The sequence below is a fragment of the Centroberyx affinis genome, unplaced genomic scaffold, assembly GCF_046629955.1.
Source record: "Centroberyx affinis isolate AG114_WGS23_722 - 3 ecotype Tasmania unplaced genomic scaffold, CSIRO-AGI_Caff_v1 ptg003372l_1, whole genome shotgun sequence".
NCBI classification, from domain to species: domain Eukaryota; kingdom Metazoa; phylum Chordata; class Actinopteri; order Beryciformes; family Berycidae; genus Centroberyx; species Centroberyx affinis.
The window spans coordinates 363-25572 of record NW_027281362.1 but is presented as its reverse complement, the minus strand read 5'-3'; the positions used below and the strand labels follow the sequence as shown (position 1 = coordinate 25572).

At 40.8% G+C, this 25210-nt stretch overlaps 2 protein-coding genes across 2 annotated transcripts; both read left to right on the top strand.

The window, feature by feature from the left end:
* Positions 1-1386: 1386 nt before the first annotated feature.
* LOC139660719 (sialoadhesin-like) lies at positions 1387-6821 on the top strand. Its single transcript, XM_071538924.1, has 5 exons — positions 1387-1514; positions 2026-2397; positions 2931-3197; positions 5205-5298; positions 5456-6821. The coding sequence occupies exons 1-5, from the start codon at positions 1463-1465 to the stop codon at positions 5469-5471; spliced, it is 801 nt and encodes a 266-aa protein (XP_071395025.1). The 5' UTR covers positions 1387-1462; the 3' UTR covers positions 5472-6821.
* Positions 6822-9434: 2613 nt separating this feature from the next.
* Positions 9435-24870, top strand: LOC139660718 (B-cell receptor CD22-like; the record flags this gene model as incomplete). The annotated part of the gene is made up of 8 exons (XM_071538923.1): positions 9435-9535; positions 13916-14287; positions 14753-15013; positions 15515-15781; positions 16692-16785; positions 18853-18907; positions 20283-20416; positions 24814-24870. Coding segments are annotated over exons 1-8 (1292 nt in total), but the record flags the coding sequence as incomplete, so codon positions are not given.
* Between the last annotated feature and the right edge of the window lie 340 nt (positions 24871-25210).

The following is a 25210-nucleotide window of genomic DNA, read 5'->3' as shown; positions in this document are numbered from 1 at the left end:
TGAAGTTTAACAATTCATCAATTTGCTGGGGACCCCCTGGAACCTCCTCAAGGACCCCTGGTGGTCCCCAGACCCCACGTTGAGAACCACTGGTATAGTGTACCTCCAATGCTTCTCAATAGGTTAATTAAGTACTTAGGTATTACTATGGACAATAATCTGCACTGGAGAGAGAACTCCAATTCAGTTCTCAGTTCTGCCTTCATTTGCTGTAAAGGAAACTAATCAAAAGACGATGACAACAGAAAGGGGAAGATCATAAAGACAGCAGGTTCAGCTGTTGGATGTAATCTTGAATCAGTAAATGTACTGTACAACCGCAGAGTCAGAGTATCCTGGACAGCACATCAGATCAACCTCTTCACAGGTCTTTTCTGTGTGGATGTTTGTGTGGGTTTCCGGGTGCCGGGTGCTCCAGCTTCCTCCCACCATCACAGACATGTATGTTATGGTTAATGCTCCTGTCAATGACCAAGGCACTGGCAAAAGAACTGGAGTTGGTCCCTGGGCGCTGCACTGTGTGTATAGGATGGGTCAAATGCAGAGGAAAATGCAAATAATTTTTAAACAACATCAAATTTGCATGGTTTGGTAATTTGTTCCTGATGTCAATGTGCACAAAGCCTGCAAGTTGCTTCCAGTACAAATGTCCTGGCTATCCTACAGATACTATACTTAACTGTAGCTGTAGTTCCATTATAGCAGCTTGCAGGATCAAGCTCACCGGGGCTGGATTAGGAGGAATACATTGTCAGTAGGTGTGGTGAGCCTGGCTTCAATCATGACCAATCAAATCGCCTGTTTTCCTTTCCTTTAAAAGCAGAGCGGTCGGTGCCATGTCGCTCTGACTATTTAGCGATGGAGGAGAACCGTCCAGAGCGCAAAAAAAGCTTCTCCCAAGAGGAAACTGAAGTCCTTGTGTGGGAGAGAAATAGCCCACCGAGGGCAGATGATGCTGAATTGGCTTGGGAGGGGAAAACACATTTGGTTACCGTGTTGCTCTGGTTCTAGGAGAACTGTTGCCCAATGTAGGAAACCTTTTGGTGATATTAGGCAGGCACCGCCACGGAAAAATAGAGCCCAAAATAGAGTGTTTAAGGGGGAGTTTTCCTTTAAGTGGAGATACAGGGTAGTTTGGGTGAGTATAGTTCTGATCAGTGTTCAGAGCAAGATAAAGTATGTCTTAACCATAATGCGTGCAAGCTTAACCAAATTGCTTGTATTCATATTCACTGTGTTTAGTTTAGTGGTAAAATTTAAGGGAAGTAACAATAATGGTAACAGTTCTTGGGAAAATAAAGAAAGGAGGAAGTAAGAAGGTGATGACATTTCCTCCCTGACTTCAGAATCTGTCAGTCACACAGCCTATTAACCTCTTACTCACCACTGCTGTTCGGTCTTACACCGTTTAAAGGCAGGAGAAGAAGAGTGAACAGGTTGAAAGACACAGAGGAGAGTAAGGATGGAGGTTTGGGCCAAAAAGATTCCCTGGGGCTTTGTGCTGCTTCTGGCTGGTAAGAGCACAGCATGTTACTGTTGTTGGTGTTTTGAGTTTTGTATAAACTGTACACATGCTGTCAGCTGACAAGACCAGATCTCTAAAATCCTCTCATTAACTAAGTCTTCATTTAAACTGTTGCTGTTTTTGTTAGGGTTAGTTCAACAGCTACTAATGCTGCTATTTTGCACAACCTCTTAATACTGTAATCCATGCTTTTCCTACTTCCATTCATGTATTTCTAGTTATCATGTTGTAGTATTGAAACTATTGGTTGTGTATTATTAATATTTGCTGCTGCAACAACCCAATTTCAACACAGTGATCAAGTTTTATATAATTTAATTTTATCCCTGTACCATGTGTGCCACCACGACTACTGCCTGCACGGACTTGGTGTGTGAATAAAATGATTCTGATTCAGTTTTCCAACATGTCGTGTTTAAACTCAAGTTGTTCTTCACTTTCCTCTTCTTTTGAGTACTTTGTTCCAGTGTCAACTATCAACGTTCTGCTCTTTCTTCCAGGCGCTCTGGGTCAAACTGTGAACTATCCAGGTCCTATTTGTGCTGTGAAAGGATCGACTGTAACCATCCCCTGCTCCTTCACACCCATTAAAGAGTTTGTGCAGCAGAACAGAAGAGTTTCTCTGAGGATAGTGAGGGTTCTCTGGTGTCAGAACCATCTGATTTGCCATGGCAGCACTCCATTGGTGTACGACAGCAACTCTACAAACAACAACCCCCGCTACCGATATCTGGGAGACTTCAGCAGAAACTGCACTTTGCAGATTAGAAATATACAATTAAGAGACTCAGCGTCTCACCGCTTCAGAATGGAAGCAGATAACAGCAGAGGACACTTTGTTGGAGTGAGAGGAGTGAATGTCACAGTCATTGGTAAGGGAATCATATTATGCTACTGCTGAGACTAATTTTCAAGTTTCAATTAAATTATTTATTATTATTATTGTCCCTCAAGGGTAAATTTGTTCTGCAGCCAGGGTTTAAAAAATATATTAACATTGATGCTAATACATTATTTTACTTAACCTTTATGTAACCAGGTTTGTCCTACTGACATTAATTTTCTTATACCATATCTCTTTCATTTTCAATACTAATACTAATATTACTGGTACAAATAATAATAATATTAATACTAATACAAACACTAATACCACTAATACTACTACTACTTATTTTTCTGCTACAACTACAGCTACTACTACTACTATTACTACTATTTATAAATATAGTTATATAGCACTTTAATTCACAAAGCTACAAAGTGCTGTTAGGTCAAAGGAGCAAAACATACATCATTAAGTATTTTAATGGGTATTAACAGTCTTAACAGGTCCTTGACCAATCAGGCTCAAAAACCATGAATTAAAAATATTATACAAATATGTTGTTAAAATGAATTGCAGATGGTGCTCAAATGAGGATCTCCAGCTCCAGCAGTGAGAGAGTGGTGAGAGCGGGCAGCAGAGTCACACTGAGCTGCACTGCATTCTGCTCTTTCCACCAATTGGACGTCACCTGGTACAGAAATGGCCACGCCCTCTCTGAGACCGGCCCCGCCCTTCAGCTCAACCCTCTGACCGCGACAGACTCTGGGGATTACTCCTGTGCTTTGAAGACCGGCGAAAAAACCCGCTCCCACCCGTACAGCCTGTATGTGGAGGCTGATGGAGGTTTGTTCATTTTCTATTTAATTGTTATTTTATTTTAGTTTTTCTATTTCATTTTTATCTACTTAATTCATCTTAATTAATCCAGGAAAGTTTTGAGCGAGCCTGCATGCGGTTTTCCAGCTCCACCCTGATTCACCTTCATCTCCACCTCTCCTTCATCACTGAAGTAATCAATGAAGGATCAGAGCTTTCACTTGTAACCATCTACAATATTCCTTAAAACAAGAAACAAGTGAAAAATCCTATCAGTAGAGTTAAACCCATTTGTCTCCAATGAATTTTTCTAGAATCAAGTGTCAGTATGTTGAAGAATAAGGCAGATCACTCCACAAGTCCCAGGAAAACGATTCAAGAAACTTCCTGAAACAAGTTGGCCTTTCACTCTTTTTTCTGAAAATTAAGATTGTAAGACTCACTACCAGATGACATGACTTGTTCAGATGGATATGTTTTGCGGCGTACTCTCGTTTTGGACACTGAGGTCTAAAGGCCACAGGAAAGAGACGAGGCTTTTTCATCAAACTTACCGGCAGGTTTGGCGTGACGTTCGGGGCAGATACCGTCACAGTACGGTGTTTTCTCATTCGTAAACATGAAATACCGGGCCGTTATTAGCATTAACGTTTTCCCCGGACTCCCACTCCTTTTGATCATTTGCATATTTAAAGCGATCGTCAGGGGGGATTCCCCAGCCATTTTAGTCCAGCCAGACTGAATCCCTATGGAGGGTGCAGTGGCTCTTCGTCGCCCTCTGGTGGCCGCATCGAAGCACTGACACCAATGAGCCATATGTCATTCTCTTTGTCTGGCTCAGGCGAAACTGGGGATACCTCATACAGCACTGAGGACCCTTGCATTCTCTATTAATCTGCCTGAATAGCATGGATCTCTTCAGACATATATGAATATTGATTCCTAATCATTGTGTTTATTACTATTTCAATGTTTTTGGGAGATGTATGTTATTTGTAACATGGCTATATGGAAATGAGTAGTGTTTTGAAGTAAAACTCCCAGTAAACAGGCATAATGTAAATTGTAAACTTGACCAAAACCTGGAGACCGCCTGAGTATATTTTTAGGAATTGTACATAAATGTTGTATTTTGGTGTATTTCCATCAAATTTACAGTTACAGTTGTAGTCAAAGACTATGAGAAGACATTCAGTTGCATTATTAACCATGGGATCTTGGTTATAATGGTGATATTGCCTTAAAATTTAGAATTATATACTAGGCGAGGATGAAAATCTTACTTTTTCCTTTATTGCATCTCCATTTACTCTGGAATGGTAACAGATATAGGTTTACTTACACTTAATTAATATTCCTTAGCTTCTTACCTATCAAAGGAGACCAGAAATATGCATATAGGCCTTATGGTTGAGGAGCTATTCCTGATTCATTTGGGGTATATTATTTTAGGCGTTTTTTCCTAGGGATAGGGCTAGGGCTTAACAGGTTAATCTCATATTATAAAATAACAGGTAATTTCTGGTAATAACGAGTAAGTATTTGTAATTAGAATGTGTCATTTATCTGTTAAATGCAGGTAATTTCTGGTGATAAGTAATTATTAGTACGATAACAGTACTACATTAATGTAGTAAATTGTGCAATCATTACTGAATAATTACGACGTAATACTTTGGAGACACTGGCTTATCGGCCCTTTCCTTCTCCCTTAAATGGAACTTCCATTTTCTACTTCTACGTCTAGAAGACGGATGTGGTTGTTACTGTATTGTTACCCAAAACCTATTATGAAAGTACTTCACCATAATGAACAAACCTTCGTAGGATCACACTCAAAAACACTCTTTACCTCTAAGAATTATGGGTATTGGGAATCAAAACCCTGGTCAGTCTGTTTCATAGAGAGCAGCTCTTCCTGTGTCAGTATGTTTTGTCTGCTCAGTGCAGAGTTAATGTCCGTGTTATTGACACAAGTTGCACAATCCAACAGTTTATATATCCTGTCTCATAAAAGTCTAATCTGTTTTACAGAAACCACATATAACCTCCTGCTGATTGGTCGGTTTGTAGTTTTCCTGCTGGCTGCGATCGCTCTCACATCGGCTGTATTCGTCATCATCAAAAGGTGCTTTCACTCAGAAAAACTCCAAATCAGTCTGCTTCTGTCTCTACCTGTTTTCTTTATTGAACACAGCGTTACTAACTCACATCCATGAATAGACCAAATTGATTTACAATGGTCATTAATTAAAGTTGGTCTTTTTATGTCTTATGTTTCTCAGGATGAAGATAAAATGAGCCAAGCAGTCTCACAGCAGTCTCTGGTGGACCTCATTGTGGATGGTTGGCTGCCAATAAACAAGACAAGTTCATATACTGTAGCTAACATACAGCTACTGATACTCAGGTCCTGATTCACTAAGACTGGACTGCGGGAGCAAACAATTCAAGCAACTTGTTCTTCACCCGTGGGAGCAAAGTGCCTCGTATTTACTAACATATTTATGCAAATCAAGTGATCATGCAAAAAACCCTACAATATGTTATTGTGCCTGCAAATTGCACAATATTGCAAGATGTAAACAAAGTGCCCAGATTGGATGAGTTGTGTTTAATTGCGCAGCGCTTGAAAAATTTGCATGAAATTGCATCCCTCAAATTTCATCAATCAAAATCCTCTGTCTAATTTACCTAATCGGATGGCCACATGTGTCTAGTATAAATAACAGCCACCATAGTGAAAGTCAATCTGACCCAAAGAGAAGCCGGTTTAACAGTGCACATGGCACAACTAAAAGCAACTTTTCAAAGATTTTGTTTCCTACAGAGGCACATACTGCAAGATGTTTTGTGAATTGATCGCAAAGCCTAATTTACACAACCAAACCCACAAGTCAGTGATATTTGCACAATAATTACATGCAAAACACCTATCTAGGGAGCACTACTGCAGTCTTCTCTCTTTGCGGAGGTTTGCGTGCGCTAATGCTTAGTGAATCAGGGCCTCAGTCTGCTGTGGAGGGTCAGGGTTCAGAAGCTTAACACACAGCAACCCAGATGCTCTACAGTACTGACGCACACACAAATACACACACACTTACATTCACACCATTAAATTGCCTGTATATCAATAGAATCCCTTTGGATCAAAATTAAATTATTACTGTAAATGTTGTTTTTGTTCATGTTCTTCTTTTTCTGCCCTAAAACCTAAAGTCCTACAGCAACCAGATTTGGTGGATAGGTTTCAAATCTCCCCCACTACTCAGGCAACAAAGTTTACACAGATCGGCCAGATGGTGGCGCTATAACAAGCAACTTTGTGTCTCGGCCAATAACCCCTGAAAGTTTAGAATCAATTTATAATATTTCAATATTTACAGAAATGTTGTTCCTGTCAATATGACCCTGGGGTCATTTTTATGCGTGAATATGGTAAATTGTTTATGTACAGAGGTTTGTTCCTATACTGGTATACAATAAAAGAATATTTCTATTTTACATAATTATCCCTACCTACTTTATCTTTCTTTCTTCTTAATTTTTTTAATGTAATTTTACTAGACAAATGTATTTTTTTTTTGTGTTTTACGTGAAGCACATTGAGTTTGCCTTGTTTATGAGATGTAATATATAAATAAAGTTTGCCTTGCCTTTTGTTTTTCCTCCAATTCCTTGGCTCAGGCTGAATCCATTGCACATATGGCTTTCACATTTGATTGATTTTCACAATGATAGTTTTAATTAATTCCTAAACGACTGATGTTAGAGCGACCGAACTTCAGAAACAGATTTGGTGACAGAACGCTCCACAGCGCCATCATCAGGCCAACCTTACAATAGCAACTGTTTTCTTTTAAATTTGTCCTATAAAGTTGACTCCATCTCCACCACATTTTACACGTGTGATTGAACTGCCACTTCCACAGATTTTTGATTTTTGTTTGGTCTTAACACACTAACAATGTTGATGCTGAAGTTAGACAAACATGAAGGGAGGCATGATTCCTAAATGCTTCATGATAGAGCAGTCAGATTTGAAAAATTGGTTTCAAATCTCCTTCATTACTGAAGCAAAAATAAATTCATCCAATCAAACAGATGGTGGTGCTATAAATAAGATGCGACTTTTCATTCGCAACAGATTTACATCTGGATTTAAAGATGTTAAGTGTATAATTTTAACATCAGTAAATCATTACCACATTAATTTTGAGTATAATTTTCGTAAACAGAAGACCATCAGCCTCTATCAGCCTCTACTCTGCATCCTCCATTGTTTCTCCTTCACCTGGTGGATCTGGAGGGAAATCTGCTGGATCGCTTTACGGCACAAAACAGGAAGAGGTTTTGTTCTTCCAGAGCAAACAGAGCTAAAGCTTTCAGAGTTTCTGGCAGGAGACCAAGTGGCTTCAACATGCTCTTATTTGTTTACCCTGATGATACCAGCGTAGCACTGGAAATGTAACAATGATATACTGATGGTTAAAAATGATGCACAGACAGGAGCTGCTGAAGTTCCCTTGAGCAAAACACTGAATCCCTACCAGCCAGCAGGGCCCTTCTGTCTCCACTCAGACTGAAGGTGATTTTTACCATCAGGGCCCCTAAACTGGGGAACTCTATAATCTTTTAAATCACTTCTTTGAATGTTGTTTCATAGACTTGCTTTTATGTATTTGTTTTGATTGCCCACTTTTTTTTTTTTAATCTGGCATTGTTTCTAATGCACATTTAACATTTAGATTATTTTCTCCATTTTTCATCTCCCTCTTTAATGTATGTACTTTACTATTCCTTGCGTTTTTTCAGCATTATTATTATTATTATTATTGTTGAAACAAGCAGCAGCAGCAGAGAGAGGTGTGGCGGTGCAGAAGGTGAGTCAGTGACAGAAACATGGGAGGAACCGCTCAGTTCATCATGCTGTTATTTATACCGGAGCTGTGACTGGAACTCAGCCAACCGCCCGCCATGAAAATATAGGGATTAAGTGTAGAATAGAGTCATACTATTCAGCAACCCTCCGCCTACTTCCATGACGTGGATCCGCCCATTCTCACCTGACCTCACTCACTCCTAATCAATGGCCTACTCTATAGATCCCGCCCATTTCCTTTGTTCTGGCTGGCAGCAACACAAACCACATGTGAGGGCCCTCTGTCCCTGTGATTCAGATACACACCTGTGGCTGTGCATGATAAAGTGAGTTTAATACTTTCTTCATATGTTGTTGTACTTTAATGGTTATTTGTAGATTGGATGTGATTGAATGCTTGACCAGTATATATTGGTAAATGCTATAATCATCACCTTGCCTGTTTGCCTTGAGACTACAGATATAATATTTTGTGTAAGTGCGCAGTGCACATGATTTATTAATTGTCGCTCTTAAGGAAATGCAAGAATCCTAATAACCTAATTTAGAATGTTGAAGTTCTTATGTTATGTAATTGTTAAATGAATGTTTCTCTGTTATGTAGTACTGTATAATTTCAGCAGTGGTAGGTCTACCCCTCACCCCCTTGGTTAGAGTACTAATATTCATTGTGTGTTAGGTACCTAATTGTTAAGTGTGATGTAATACATTGGTTAACTGTATTGTAATTCTTGTGTGTTTTTCTGTTTATCATTTATAGAAAACCATAACCGTCAAGCCTCATCATCTCCTCTCCAGCTCTACATGTGTGCATAGTGGCAATAAATGGCTTAAACGGAAACATCACTTGTCCCTCCTACATTCTTATCGATGTACATGGTGATGCTCAATCTCCTGTGAACCAATCCTAGAGATATATTCTACATTAAGGATTCATACTGGATTATTACTTATTGCATCTATTGAGTGTAGATACAGGGTGGCTTGGGATAAAGGATAGTTACATCACATCTTGTGGATTGGTGAATGTTGGTGTTGCAGTTAAAAAGCAAGATATACTGTATCTTCATAATGTATGCAAGCTTAACTAAACTGTCTGCATTCATATTCATTGTGTTTGGACTAGCGGTAAAAGCTAATGGAAAAAACAGGAACGGTGATGTCAGAGTAGCGAGCCTCTGATTTGGAATCTTTTATCTAGATGGCAGATAATGTGCAAGAAAACAGTTCTCGGAAAAAAAAAAAAGACAGAAGGAAGTCAGAAAGTGACCACAGGACGTTTCCCTCATGATTTCATCATCTGTCACTCAGCCAATCAGTCACAGTCACACAGCCTATTAACCTCTTACTCACCACTGCTGTTCGGTCTCACACCGTTTAAAGGCAGGAGAAGAAGAGTGAACAGGTTGAAAGACACAGAGGAGAGTAAGGATGGAGGTTTGGGCCAAAAAGATTCCCTGGGGCTTTGTGCTGCTTCTGGCTGGTAAGAGCACAGCATGTTACTGTTGTTGGTGTTTTGAGTTTTGTATAAACTGTACACATGCTGTCAGCTGACAAGACCAGATCTCTAAAATCCTCTCTTTAGCTAAGTTTTCATTTATAATGTTAAAATATCTGAATATCCCAAAATACAATAACAAATACAATATTTTAACTTATCTATTTTCTGGTTCTTGACTTCCTCATTATTGGTTACTTGTAATGGTAGCTACAGTAAAATTGAAGCTTTTTCTACTGTTGAGCTCCTTGTACGTGTTGCACATTTATCCACATCCTGTATAAACGGTAGTAATCTGTTTTCCTTCATATTCTCATTTTCCTCTCATTTCTTATATATTAAAGGTCCTATATGTTAACTTTTTACATGTATAAATCGTTTTTTATTGCCAATGTGTGAATGGGTTGTAACGTAACTTAAAAAATGAGACCTCAGCCGACTTTCTCCGTTGCCTGTAACAGTGTGTAAAGCTACATTCTATGTGAAGGACTCGGGACGTTTTTTCCGGGAGATTCCAACGGATGTGACGTTATGCGCGCTCCTGTGGCGTCTCTTCAGCTTCACTACTTCACTATAGCTTGCTTGCTCGTAACGTAATACTTTCTGAGTGGATATGTTAGTTGGCTAGCTTGCCAAATCACTTCACCAGCTAACGTGATCCATGATACTAATTTATGTAGCTATTATCACAAATAGTGTTGATTTTAGCCAACAATAAATGATGTAACGTTACAAAGCAAAGGTGTATAACGATTGCCTTCTACTAGCCAAGAGCGATGCAAGGCAGCGGCGCACACGGGACAAGTTTGCCTTCAGGGCTTTCTGGTAGAAAGCCTCAGGGTAACCCTAACCCCTACCTAAACCATAACCGTGGATTTCTGTCAGAAAGGCTTTCTGGCAGAAAGCCCTGAAGGCAAACTTCTCCCGTGTGCGGCAGCGGCGGCCAAATAACGTTATCTAACTGTAAACAAAGCTATGCTAAGGTTAGCCAGCTAGCTGTAACTTAGCTACGCTGCATGGATCTGGCGTTTGTACAGTGAACTACAATGCTGATTTACAGTAACGGTGAAATAAACAATGGTAAGCTGTAATGACACAGCAAGGTGAACTACAGTCATTCAGGAAATGATGAATACATATACATATTCCATGTAGTTCACTAACAGCGTTATTACAGATAACAGATAGCGACATTGCTGAGCCTCACGGTGAAACTATTGCTGTTTTCACATATGAAAACTGGCTAGCAAGCTAACGCCGACCTATAATGTTATAAATACAGCCAATGTAACGTTATCACCCGACAAAGTTCACACATAGTCACAGTTGCTCCTCACAAAAACACAGCACTGAAAACATACTTAACCTACATATAACTTCAATTAATAGCCCGAGAGAGAGAGAGAGAGATGGTCGAGCGAGCTACAAAGTGAATGAAGAGAGGGAGCGGTAGTAGCGAGAAAGCCGGTGAATCAGAGAAATAAAACGTTATTTTCTGATTGTTTCACAGCGGTTACGTTCTAAAGCACAGAGAGAGAGAGAGAGAGAGGGAGAGAGCCCCGTATCAAAATAACGGTAGCCTACCTTAGAAAAGATCAACTGAGAAATGTCTTGCTTCTGCTTCTCCTGAGTTTTGTTCAGCAAATTTGACAACTGACAGCTTGAATTTCAGGTCGTACTTTTTTCTCTGTGCCGCCATGGCGATCAGCAAATGTGACTGACATTTGAATGCAAGTTAAAAAAAAAAAAAAAGAAACTGCTTCCTCATCTATCAACATGATGCCGGTCCATCACGTTCATATGGTCACTGTTTTGGCCGATACACAGGATGCTCGCTCGCGCCTACGGAGTGCGGCACATGCGCGAGCACGAGCAACAGGATGCTGACTGCAGTTACCTTAACGGCCACAGGTGTCACTAATAACAAGCATTTTCTGAATCTTACAAACAGTACCTTTAAGCCTATATTTAATATTTTCTTTACTTATTTCATACTGCACAAATTTAATATCTTGTGTTAGTTCTAAAATAGCACTTTTTTTGTTTTTTTTTTAATCTTGTCTGACACTGCTATTTTGCACACCCTCCTAATACTATAATCCATGGCTTTTCATACTTCCACTCATACATTTCTAGTTATGTTGTCGTGTTGAAACTATTGGTTGTGTATATTAGTATTTGCTGCTGCAGTGACTCAATTTCAACACAGTGATCAATAAGGTTTTATACGATCTAATCTAATTTTATCCCTGTACCATGTTAGTTGTCAGTTTTTCTCTGTTCTGATGCCACCAAGACTACTGCCTGCACATTTATTGGACTTGGTGTGAAAAAAGTGATTCTGATTCAGTTCATGAAGTTTTCCCCCATGTCGTGTTTAAAGAAAGTTCAGCGATATTGGAGCGAATTTGTCAGCTGTTGGTTGCTAGCATTTCCTGCCAACAGCTAACAGCTGGCTTTTTTGGAGATATTTTGGCAAACCCCATTTGGACTCATTGTTAGCAGCAAGAGGCAGCGGAGCTCACTGTTTCAACTGACAGCTGACTGGAGACAATACTGTCTGTGGGTCCAACAGCTACAGACAATACTGTCTGTGGGTCCAACAGCTACAGACAATACTGTCTGTGGGTCCAACAGCTACAGGGATGTAAGAGACTAATTATAGGAACAAAATCTTTGTTCCAGCGTCAACTATCAATTCAATGAGCTTTATTGGCATGAAGTACAGTTCACTAAGCTATTGCCAAAGCTTAGTGATCAATAATGATAACATTAATAATAATTAGAATAACAATAGCAATGGTAATAATAATTATAAAAAAAGAAAGAATCCAAATTTAAAAAATAAACAGATTAATGGTAATAATATGTGTAGTAACAATGTATGTGAAATACTGAATAGATTGATGTCAGTATTAAGTATAGGAGAGCATATCATAGAGAATATAGTATAATAGAAAATGCAATAAAATATATCAAATAAAAGAAGATGTAATGGAGTCTGCGGATGTAGAATGTGTAAACATGTTTTGTTAGTTCTTTCCTTTACTCATTGTCTCTCAGGCTGTGGGACATAAAGACGAACTGGGCAGCAGTCTGAGCTGCTTCACTCTCACCCAGCAGGAGTCTCAGTTTATTCTCCTCATCTAGAGAGGAGAAGTCAGGGATTCTGTTGGTGAATTTATGGAAATACTGTTCTCTGATCTGTGAGAACTTTTCGCAGTGAAGGAGGAGGTGCATCTCCGTCTCAGCGTCTCCTGTCCAGCAGAGACCACAGAGCCGCTCCTCTCTGGGCAGCCATGTCTTTTTGTGTCTCCCTGTCTCTACTGCCAGTTGTTACTGAGTCTGCACTTGGTCAGGATCTGCCTCTGCTGCCTGTCTCTGACGGAGAAGAGATAGTCGGCCATTTTGTAGTTTCTCTTTCAGCCATGTAGCATATGATCTTATTTTGAGTTTTAGATTGGTTATTCCAATGGTCCTAATACTACATTTAATTTGTTAAGTGATTTGGTTAATTGTGCATTGTTTTTGGTGAGCAGTGCTGGTCTGAAAGTCTGTGATGTTTGATGTTGTAAGGCTGGAGAGTTTCTGGACCAGCTGGCACAGTGAACTCTGTTGGGGGTTCAGCTCCTGGCTCTGAAGGGCTTTATACTGCAGGGACTGTTGGAGACTACATTTTAGATGCCCCCAAAATTTGAGAGCTCTCTTTTGAACATTGATCATAAGCGGGAAGCGACCAAGCTCTGCTCTACAGGCGGTTTGGGACCTTTCTCTGGACCGGTAATATCGTCCTACAGAATGTGATGTGCAGAATCTCTGTTGGATGTTTGTCCCATTTATTAAACTTTAATAGATTTGATGGGCCCCAGGCTTCACTTGCATATAGGACAATTGGAGAAATTACATGGTCAAATATTTTGCACCAGATTTTGAGGGGAATATCCATATCGGTCACGTTTCTTCTAATTGAGTGTAACGTCTTACACGCCTTTTCCTTGGGTGCGTTCACTGCTGGACCAAAGTTTCCAGAGGGACACACTCAGAGTCAGGTAGTCATATGACTGTGAGTGCACCAGGGTCGTGTCACCTAGTGTCACCTAAAATCTTACTGGTGTGATTGATTTCTGGCTTTCTTTTGGAAAATCATTATTTTAGTTTTTTTCAAAATTGACTTGGAGCTCCTAGTTGTTACAGAATAGCCAAAGTTGATCCAGGAGCTGCTGAAGTCCTTGTGATGTTGGGGACAGAAACAACAGGTCATCTGCGTGAAGGAGGAATTTGACCTCTGTGTCTCCCAGAAAGAGTCCAGGGGCTGCAGTGTCATCCAGCAACTCTGCTAATTCAACATCCTGCTCTTTCTTCCAGGCGCTCTGGGTCAAGGTGTGAATTATCCAAGTCCTATTTGTGCTGTGAAAGGATCGACTGTAACCATCCCCTGCTCCTTCACACCCATGAAGGAGTTTGTGGAGCAGAACAGAAGAGTTTCTCTGAGGATAGTGAGGGTTGTCTGGTGTCAGAACCATCTGATTTGCCATGGCAGCACTCCATCAGTGTACGACAGCAACTCTACAAACAACAACCACCGCTACCGATATCTGGGAGACTTCAGCAGAACCTGCACTTTGCAGATTATGAATATACAATTAAGAGACTCAGCGTCTCACCGCTTCAGAATGGAAGCAGATAACAGCAGAGGACACTTTGCTGGGCAACCAGGAGTGAATATCACAGTCATTGGTAAGGGCATGATATTATGCTAATGCTAACACTAATATTAATATTAATATCAATACTAATACTTTTTAATGTTTTATTTTATTTAACTTTTATTTAACCTGGTTAGACCCATTGAGATTAAGAATCTATTTTCATATACCTTATCTCTTTCAATTTCAATACTAATATTAATATTACAACTACTACTAAAAATAATAATACTAATATTAAAACTAATGCAAATACTAGTACTACTACTTTTTCTGCTGCTACTACTACTGCAACTGCTGCTACTATTACTACTGTACTACTACCAATAATTACTGTATATTTGTATCACACCTTTCTTAACGAAGCTCCATGCTGTAAAATTGAAGGAGCAAAACTAATTTTAATGCAAATTATCAGTTGGGACAAGTAAAATTTCTTGGCTCAAAAACCATGCGTTGTAAAATGAAAAATAAGGAAAATAAAAATTAATTGCAGATGGTGCTCAAATGAAGATCTCCAGCTCCAGCAGTGAGAGAGTGGTGAGAGCGGGCGGCAGAGTCACACTGAGCTGCACTGCAGTCTGCTCTTTCCACCAATTGGACGTCATCTGGTACAGAAATGGCCACGCCCTCTCTGAGACCGGCCCCGCCCTTCAGCTCAACCCTCTGAGGGCGGACGACTCTGGGAATTACTCCTGTGCTTTGAAGACCGACGAGAAAACCCGCTCCGACCCATACAGCCTGTGTGTGGAGAAAGGTTTGTTGATTAATTTTTCTATTTAATTCAACTTTATTAATCCAGGAAGGTTCTGAGTGAGCCTGCAAGCTCTTTTCCAGCTCCACCCTGCTTCACATTCATACTGGGAACTTCCCAGTACAACCTTCATCTCCATCTCTCCATCACTGAAGTGAATTTATCTGGTGAAATCAATTTGTTTGAAAAATTCAGTTTTGTTTGACATCACACCTAACATTACCATTTGGTTCAATGGGATGAATATGTTGGAGTGAGTTAATTCCATTTGTTTCCAATGCAGCTTCACTAGTTCCAGGAATTTTCTAGAAACAAGTGTCAGTATGTAATAAGGCAGATCACTCCACAAAGTTGAAATAAGGAAGAATACGGCAGATAAGTAAATAAATAAAGATAAAATGTGCCGGTTGCCTTCGGCCTCTGGACATTCGAGTATGAAGTGCAAAGCATTCAAAAACCATGCGTTGTAAAATGAAAAATAAGGAAAATTAAAATTAATTGCAGATGGCGCTAAAATGAGGATCTCCAGCTCCAGCAGTGAGAGAGTGGTGAGAGCGGGCGACAGAGTCACACTGAGCTGCACTGCATTCTGCTCTTTCCACCAATTGGACGTCACCTGGTACAGAAATGGCCACGCCCTCTCTGAGACCGGCCCCGCCCTTCAGCTCAAATCTCTGACCGCGGACAACTCTGGGAATTACTCCTGTGCTTTGAAGACCAACGAGAACACCCGCTCCCACCCGTACAGCCTGTATGTGGAGGCTGATGGAGGTTTGTTCATTAATTTTTTTTATTTAATTCAACTTTATTAATCCAGAAAAGTTCTGAGCAAGCCTGCAAGCTCTTTTCCAGCTCCACCCTGCTTCCCAATAAAACCTTCATTTCTGCTTCATCACTGAAGTTAATTTATTTGGTGAAATCAATGAGGGAGCAGAGCTTTCACTTGTATCCATCTGCAATACAAAAATGTCTAACTTTACAAGTAACTTGTAAATTGGAGATAATTAAATATTATGGTTTATCGTCTTTCAGTGGAATCATATGGTGATGATATGATTTTGGGATATCGTGACACAATTCTGCTGTCGAAATTGATGGTAACAAGCACATTTTATTTAAAAACTGAAAATGAGGTATGAAACATTTTACAGAATATTATTTGAAAATGTCAGTTTTGTTTGACATCACACCTAACATTACCATTCGGTTCAATGGGATGAATATGTGATTTTGCATATGTGAGGCGTTGTGATATAGATTGATATAAAAAAATCCTTATGATTATGATAACCATATCGCCCAGTCTTAACCTGCTTGCATATTGCATCTTAAAATCTTATTTTCTCAAAATAAGTGAAAAATTCCATTTGTTTCCAATGCAGTTTCACTAGTTCCAGGAATTTTCTAGAAACAAGTGTCAGTATGTAATAAGGCAGATCACTCCATAAAGTTGAAACAAGGAAGAAAACGGCAGATAACTAATAAATAAAGATAAAATCTGCCGGTTGCCTTCGGCCTCTGGACATTAGAGTATGAAGTGCAAATTGGATTCATCTGTCGGTCAGCTCTTCCTGATGTTTTGTCTGCTCAGAGCAGAGGGAGTGTCGGTGTTACTGCAAAGTTGCACAATCCAACAGTTTATATATCCTGTCTTATAAAAGTCTGTTTTACTGTTTTACAGAAACGACAAATAGCCTGCCGCTGATTGTTGGTGTTGGTGTTGGTGTCGTGCTCGCTGTGCTCACTCTCATATTGGTGTTCATCATCATCAAAAGGTATTTTAATTCACTAAAACAAAGTACAAATCGGTCTGGCTTTTTGCTTCTCATTATTAAATACAGCATTGCTAGATACAACACTTGAAGAGTTTTATTCCAAAATGCCACATATACAAATTTTAACCTCAATTTCATCATTAAAGGCATACTGAGCAGGATTTTCCCCTTTGAAATAGCATTACCTCAGCCAAAAATGATCCTACTCAATCATTACTTATGGTCCATTGGTAGTGTGTGACAGTGTGTGTCTGCAGAGAGCCTGACTTCTGCCTGGATTTTCAATTTTTTTAATGTTCAAGACATTTCTGTGCATCAACCTTTTGGCAGCAGGCTGCAACCAAAACCACTGCTGAGTCGTTTTATATCTAAAAGGCTGCGGTAACGGTCTGAACTCTAAAACACTAGCTCTGGTCACAGCTAGTGTGTATCATGAGCTGGCAGCTAGCTCCCATTAGCATAGCTTCGTTGTAATAGAAAAGCTGCAGCTAAGCTAACCGGCAGCTACCTGTCCAACAGAAAACAGGCCAACTCCACGTCGCTCTTCATCCCATCCGCTCCTTCAATATTCTCCAACAGGTGAAAGCAAACACCGGGTTCACTCTCGTTTTGGAACGAGTCTTCTCTGCTTGGCGTTTTGCCTCGCTGTTCTTTTTTTTTTTACAGGTTTTTACAGTTCTGGCAACTGCAGGGAGGAGGGGTCAACTTTCAAAGTTGTGTTTACAAGCCACAAGCAGCAAAATCCTACTTTATGCCTTTAATGTTTCAAAATTATTGAAAATTCAGTCCTTAGAAGTGGTCTGATTTTGTCAACCAAGGACTTAAGTTCCCCGTCATCCTTTAAAAAATACCATCATTTAGTTTAATTTACTGTTATCAAATATTTTGTCAGTGAAGGCGTCACTTTTTTCAAATAGTGAAGATCTCACTTTGGAACAAAACTCTTCCCTTCTATAAACAAAAACGATTTTAAGAGTTTAGAGTTCCTCAGTTCCCTCTGAGACGGACACACAGTTCACGTCCACATAGGAGCAGAAGCAGAAGCGCAGGCCGAAGCCTTCCTGTGGCTGACTAGCGGCTAAGTGGCTAACGTGATTTTCCATTTACCGCAAAGTAGCATGTCTTCTGCGACTAAACAAAGCAACGAATGGAGCTGAGATTCACCTCTGAGCAAACTACGCAGCATGAGGTTTTAGATGATTTGCAAACTTCCACCACAGACTTTGTCTCGATGCAGAACTCCAACAAGAGCAAGCTTACGGTCAAGGCTGTCAGAAGCCACGGCTGTGGATGGAGCCAGGCTTGGAGGTTTCTGACTACTGGGGTTTTGGAATAATGAGCCGTTGGAAGGATGGCGTGGCACCTCTGATCCTCCAGCAGCAGCAGAGTCTCAGCAGGTTTTCACCTGTTCAGATGCAGTCTGGATTCACTGAAGTCTGAGTTCAGCCTCATGAGGAACTGAACACATTTTGTCTCTGCAGCTGTGGAGCTGCAGCTAGCTAGCTACCGGAGCTTGTTCCTGGAAGATGGAACATTCCAACTAGCTAAGCATGCTGGGTAGTGTAGTTCTGTAACTAATTTTGTTGTTCATGTAAATAATATAGAATGGATTTTTGTGAAATTAAGCCAAACGAGATGTGTACAACATATTTAAAAATCGAAGCCATATGCTTTTTAAATTGCTGAGATGAAGAGAGAGGGGAGGGTCAACCAGAGGGTTGATGGGAATGACGTCAACTTCTGCTCCCTGTTTCACCAGAGGGGTCAGAGGTCAGCGGGCAGGGGGAAACCAGGAGGATGTCAGGGTTCAGTGTCTTGCTCAAGGGCACTTTGACAGAGATGTTGCCCTTCCAGTTTTAGGACCGTCTCTCTCTGCCTGAGACCTGACTGGCTTTCATGGAATGGTTTTGATTTTGCCCACTTTTTTAATCTGGTGTTGTTTCTACATTTAACATTCAGATTCAGACTCATTTTCCCCATTTTTTTTTATCTCCTTCTTTAATGTATGTACTTTACTATTTCTTGCTTTTTTCTGCATTATTATTAATATTGTTGTTGTCTTTGAAGGAAACGAGCAGCAGCAGCAGATAAGCAGCAGAGAGACGGTGTGGCGGGGCAGAAGGTGAGTCAGTGACAGAAACGTGGGAGGAACCGCTCAGTTCATCATGATGTTATTTATACTGGAGCTGTGACTGGAACTCAGCGTCACTCAGCCACAAAAAAATATTTAACCGTCATTTTTGTGTGACAGTTTAGTGCAAGTGCAAACACCAACACTACGAATCCAGGCCCTTTAATTTTAGCCCTGAAATGTCCTTAATGTCTCATTACGTAAACATGAATTATCCATTAAAAATAACACAGCTTTAATAAAGTAAGGTTAGTATCATGGGCTTTTAAGGGATTTATTCATGGGTTGGTTTGTGGAGACTCTAGTAATTAAGGGATTTTTCATGCCTTTTGTGCAGGTGCGCAGGTTATTAATGAGTTATTAATGGAAAGTTCCTGTCTCCCTGAATCTTACAATAAATTATAAAGTAAGCAGTCAAAGATTGAGGGGTGTTTAAGGAGATTTTGATGGGGTCTCCTCCATTAATAACTCCCTTAATTAATTTTAAGGGGATTTCGCATGAATTAAGGGGTGAATTAATGTAAATGTAAGGTTATTTTAAGGGATTACTGGTTCATAGAGAAGTGACCACTAGGGTTTAACCGACAGGGGTTTTTGAAGGCCGATTTTACAGACTGGAAGAAACCTCCATCATATCAGAGGTGGACGATACTGACTGGCTGATATAAGATAAGAAATCACTTTATTAATCCCCATGGGGAAATTCAGGTGCAAATCTATCTATATCACATATAAATATCTGATGTTTAATGTAAGGCTGTATAGATATATATATATCAGTCTAACCCTAGTAGGTGAGGAGAGTGTCACTTGGTCACTTTCCTTGCTCCAATATCACCTAAGGAATACTTACTCTTGTTTCTCTCTCTCTCTCTCTCTCTCACACACACACACACACACACACACACACACACACACACACGTTTACTTAAGTCACTTTTGGGGTATTTTATTCATTTCCTGGAGACTTACCCTAACCATAACCATAACCACTACTTGCCTAACCCTAACCTTAACCACTGACCCAAAAATCAGCTTTTTACCAATTGGGGACACGGCTTTTGTCCCCAATTGCACAAGCCGTCCCCAATCAACTGGTCTTAAATCTGGTGTGTGTCCCTGAAAGTGACTTAAGTCACACACACACACACACACACAAAATCTGGTTTGGGACTTTTTATTTATTTTATTCTAAAAATGTTGAGTGGGTTAAAAGTCTGCATGTCGTCATGTGGTTTTGCTGTTTGCTTTGACTTGATAAGATAAGATGGGGGCTAGCTAGTTCTAGAAGTGGCTCATTCATTCGTTCTTTCTTTCTTTCTTTCTTTCTTTCTTTCTTTCTTTCTTTCTGTCTCTGGTTCTGCAGCCTTCGGATGTGATCTACAGCAACATCCTGAAGCCCGGTGGCCTGGAGGGAGCGGAGCGCGGACAGGCAGCCGTGGAGGAAGTCAGCTACGCCTCCGTCCAGTTCAAACACAAACACGTCCCTGCTGACACCATGTATGTTTCAGCCGCTCTGTTTGTGATTTTTAAGCTTAAAAAAATAATAATATTCCCACTGCACGGGTTAGAAATGACTGAGTCTACTTTCAAAACGTCAAAAACTGAGCACAGTTCACTTCCTCGTCTTAACGTCCTTCAGTTTAGAGGCTGTAACTCCGGCTACTTGGCTAGTATTGATGATATATACACAGTCAGGGCTTGACATTAAGGTTTTTGCTCACCAGCCACTGTGGCTAGTGGTTTTCCAAAGTTACTAGCCACTCAGCATTTTCACTAGCCACAATTTTGTTGTCGGGAAATTATGTTTTATTTGAGTAAAGTTGACTATGGTGTGTGGGCATCATACTCAGTGCTTCCCTGGCCGGGCCGCCCAGGTATTATACCCTAACCCTAACCCTAAGCCGCCCAGGTATATTAACGGCCGCCAAAGTATATTTGGCGACACATTTTTAGCATTTTTTATTTTTATTTTTTTATCCGTCCCAGAGAATGATGCCATCCGATCGATTAACTAGTGGACACTCTCCCCTCGCTCTAAGTTCCCCCTCCACCTGTTGGTTCTACCAGGCTCCACCAGGGTTTCCCACACAAACTTTGTGGCCCCGACACAATATCACCACTGACCGCCACTATATGTTTTTTTTCCATTATTTGATTGTAGAACTGCGTGTAGCGCAGTGATTCACTCAGCCTCTAACTGCTCTGCTCACTCTCTCTCTCTCTCTCTCTCTCTATCTTATCTCTCTCTCTCTCTCTCTCTCTCTATATATCTCGCTCGCTCTCTCTCTCTCACTCTCTCTCTCTATATCTCTCTCTCTCTCTCTCTCTCGCTCTCTTTCTCTATATCTCGCTCGCTCTCTCTCTCTCTCACTCTCTTTCTCTATATCTCACTCTCTCTCTCTCTCTCGCTCTCTTTCTCTATATCTCGCTCGCTCTCTCTCTCTCACTCTCTCTATATCTCGCTCTCTCTCTCTCTCTCTCTCACTCTCTCTCTCTATATCTCGCTCGCTCTCTCTCTCTCTCACTCTCTTTCTCTATATCTCGCTCTCTCTCTCTCTCTCTCTCTCTCACTCTCTCTCTCTATATCTCGCTCGCTCTCTCTCTCTATATCTCGCTCTCTCTCTCTCTCACTCTCTCTCTATATCTCGCTCGCTCTCTCTCTCTCACTCTCTCTCTCTATATCTCGCTCTCTCTCTCTCTCTCGCTCTCTTTCTCTATATCTCGCTCGCTCTCTCTCTCTCTCACTCTCTTTCTCTATATCTCGCTCGCTCTCTCTCTCTCTCACTCTCTTTCTCTATATCTCGCTCTCTCTCTCGCTCTCTTTCTCTATATCTCGCTCGCTCTCTCTCTCTCACTCTCTCTCTCTATATCTCGCTCGCTCTCTCTCTCTATATCTCGCTCTCTCTCTCTCTCACTCTCTCTCTCTATATCTCGCTCGCTCTCTCTCTCTCGCTCTCTTTCTCTATATCTCGCTCGCTCTCTCTCTCTCGCTCTCTTTCTCTATATCTCGCTCGCTCTCTCTCTCTCGCTCTCTTTCTCTATATCTTGCTCGCTCTCTCTCTCGCTCACTCTCTCTCTGTATCTCGCTCTCTCTCTCTCTCGCGCTCTTAATCGCTCACTCTCTCTGTGTCTCTCTTTCTCTCTCTCTGTATCTCGCTCGCTCACTCTCTCTGTCGCTCGCTCGCTCGCTCACCGGACCCGTCTGTTCTCCTCCCGTTACCCACATGGGCATGAGGGATATTTTGCCACCCGCCAAAGTGGCGAGTCAGAGTGACTGTGTTACACGCCACTGCCCAATTCTACCCACATTTGGCGGGTGGGCGGGTGCTGATGTCAAGCCCTGTACACAGTATATACAGTATATTTTAAAGATTTGATTTGGGGCATTTTTTAGCTTTATTAGACGGATGAAAGGGAGGAGAGACAGGAAAGACTGGGAGAGAAAGGGGGGTGACTTGTGACAGGTCCTGGGTGGGACGTCCTGGTTAAACGGTACGCAGCTCAGACCGCTGAGCCCCAGCCCCCCCCCCAGCTTTCACAGTATGGACCGGAGCTACAAGTGAGCGGCTGTCTTTATCTCAGTGTGTTGTGGCGAGAAACAAAACGTAATTTTATGTCCTCACTCAAATATGCTATCTTTAAATTGATGTATAATCAGCACAGTGTTGCTCTAGAATCTCACATCTTGCTCCCAAAATAGATCTGCAGCTTCCTCTTTGTCAGCGGGCTTCAGTGTGTTGCAACAGTCAGGGCCACACAGGAGGCTGTTGAAACCAACGTGACGAGCCTGAAACTAGTATTAAGCTAGTTTTACTAGTGTGTGTGTGTGTGTGTGTGTGTGTGTGTATTAGGTTTTGGGAGGCCCCACCCAGACGGGGTGGGGTGGGAGAACTGGTGGTTGTCTGTCATGAAACACTCAGTTTGATTACTTATGAAGGAGATTATCTGAGGCTACAGCCGCAACAATAATAGTATTAATTTATGGTACTCGTTTATGGGCATATTATTTGTTTATGCCAACAGGGAAGTAACTAAACCCTGACCTGCCACAGCACACAGCACTGTGCAGGGGTGACATGATCCTGCTGCCTACAGTCATATATCAGCTGAAAATCACAAATCCCAGAAAGCACAAAACTTACAGTCTGCTGCTGGACTGGGACTGGTCCAGTCTGTTCTGGTCTGGTCTGGACTGGGACTGGTCTGGACTGGGACTGGTCTGGACTGGCCTGATGCTGGAGTGTGTTGGGTTGACCTGGGCTGCTGCCGTTCCCCTTAAGCTGAACTCTATGAGGTGCAAATTAAATTTGTTCTAAAGAGTGTCAGCTACACTACATTCATATCCAGAGGCCATTCTAGAGTCTGATGGGGCCCCAGGCAGAAAATCCCTTCTGACCGTTAACTCTCCCAGAACACCGATCAGAAAGTTATCAGTATCAGCACCTTGTTGTTTTATTGTTGTGGTTCTGCTGGTGCAGGTCTCTTCATCATGGGCCGGTGCTGCTGCTGCTGGTGGTTGTAAAGTGCTGGAGATGGTGGAAGTTGATGGACCTGATATGAAAAAACAACAGGGAACATATTGTCATGGTGATTTTTTTTTTTAGAGGGCATGGCATATGTCATCCAAGGCACATTTGAGCACGTGGAGGGAGAACTTGTTCAAAACTTCTTGTTTTGCTGATAGGAGCTTCAGCACTGCTCCTGTGGAGAGAGAGGGAATAGCTTCTCTGTGATACTAATTTTAAAATACAGGAGAAACCCGGGAGAAACGGGAGAGTTGACCGGTCTGCTGTCATGAGAAGCCTCCTCTCCTCTCCTCTCCTCTCCTCTCCTCTCCTCTTCTCTCCTCTCCTCTCCTCTCCTCTCTTCTCTTCTCTTCCCTCTCTTTCCATTTCTGAAGACAGTTGTGTGTCTAGCTAGCTTGACCTAGCAGCTAACGTCTAGTGTAACGCTGTTGGTGTAACAGTTAGCTTAGTGAGCTAGCTAGCTACTGTTAAGAGTATTCTAAGTAAAAAATGTAAATCACTTAAGAGACCAGCACAAAGTGGATACTTAAATACTTACTGAAGGTTATTCACACAGCTAACAGCAGCTCCGCTAACGTTAGCCTTCTAGCAGAGAAGTCTGTTCACGCTACAGATGTGGGACAATTGTGCTGCATTCAGTGAAACTCGGAAATTGGAACACTTCTCAACTCAACTCAACTTTATTTATATGGCACCTTTCATACAAGCATGCAGCCCAAAGTGCTTCACATAGCAAAATTAATCAATAATAATTAATAATTAATCAATAATCAAGAAATAAGAGTCAATAATATAAAATAAAAATACAATAAAATAAACACCAGGGATAAAAAAATAAGTAAAAACCAATGATTAGAACTTAAAAACTAAGGCTATAGCATTACTCCAAATTAAAAGCCAGATTAAAAGATAGGTCTTTAATTTCCTTTTAAAAATACAGAGAGAGCTTCCCATTCTAATATCCAGAGGCAGTGAGCTCCACAGTTTAGGGGCAGAAAAACAGAAGGTGCTCTCACCGGGACTTTAATGGGACACATTTAGGAACAATTGCATTCTGTAGGAAATTAGAGTTTTATCTGATAACGTGGTGTGCATGTATTTTTGCATCTGTGTCTATGTGTGTGTGTGTGTGTGTGTGTGTGTGTGTGTGTGTGTGTGTGTGTGTGTTGGAGCTTGGATATGCAACACTGATTGGTAAACTTTGACACCAAATCAGGCTAATTTGCTCATAAATTATTGGAGGGCACAAATCATCATTATTTCACAACAAAAAAAAGGCATCTATCAGAACACCATACATACAGTTATATACAGTCTGAAATATTTTTGCTGATGAAATGTTTCCACTGTGTCGTTGTGTTTTTTCAGGCCGGCAGGCAGTGAGCAGCATCAGGAGGAGGCCGTCATCTACAGCTCAGTAGCCAGGTATGTAAAAAAAAAAAAGATAATTTCAGTTTCCAAACCGGCTTTAATACTACAACCAATAAGAATCTCACACTGGTAACACTTTACAATAAGGGTCACTAAGTTAAGGGTTAGTTAATGCTTATTAACAGTTAACTAATGTGTCTGGTAATCATTTACTATTGGTGTTCATGTTAACTAAGGTATTCATTTATACATTATTTAATAGTCATCTTTATAAACTATTAAATAATGTATAAATTAATACCTTAGTTAACATGAACACCATTAGTAAATTACACATTAGTTAACTGTTAATTAAGGGCTAGTTAATTCTTATTAAGCATTAACTAACCCTTAA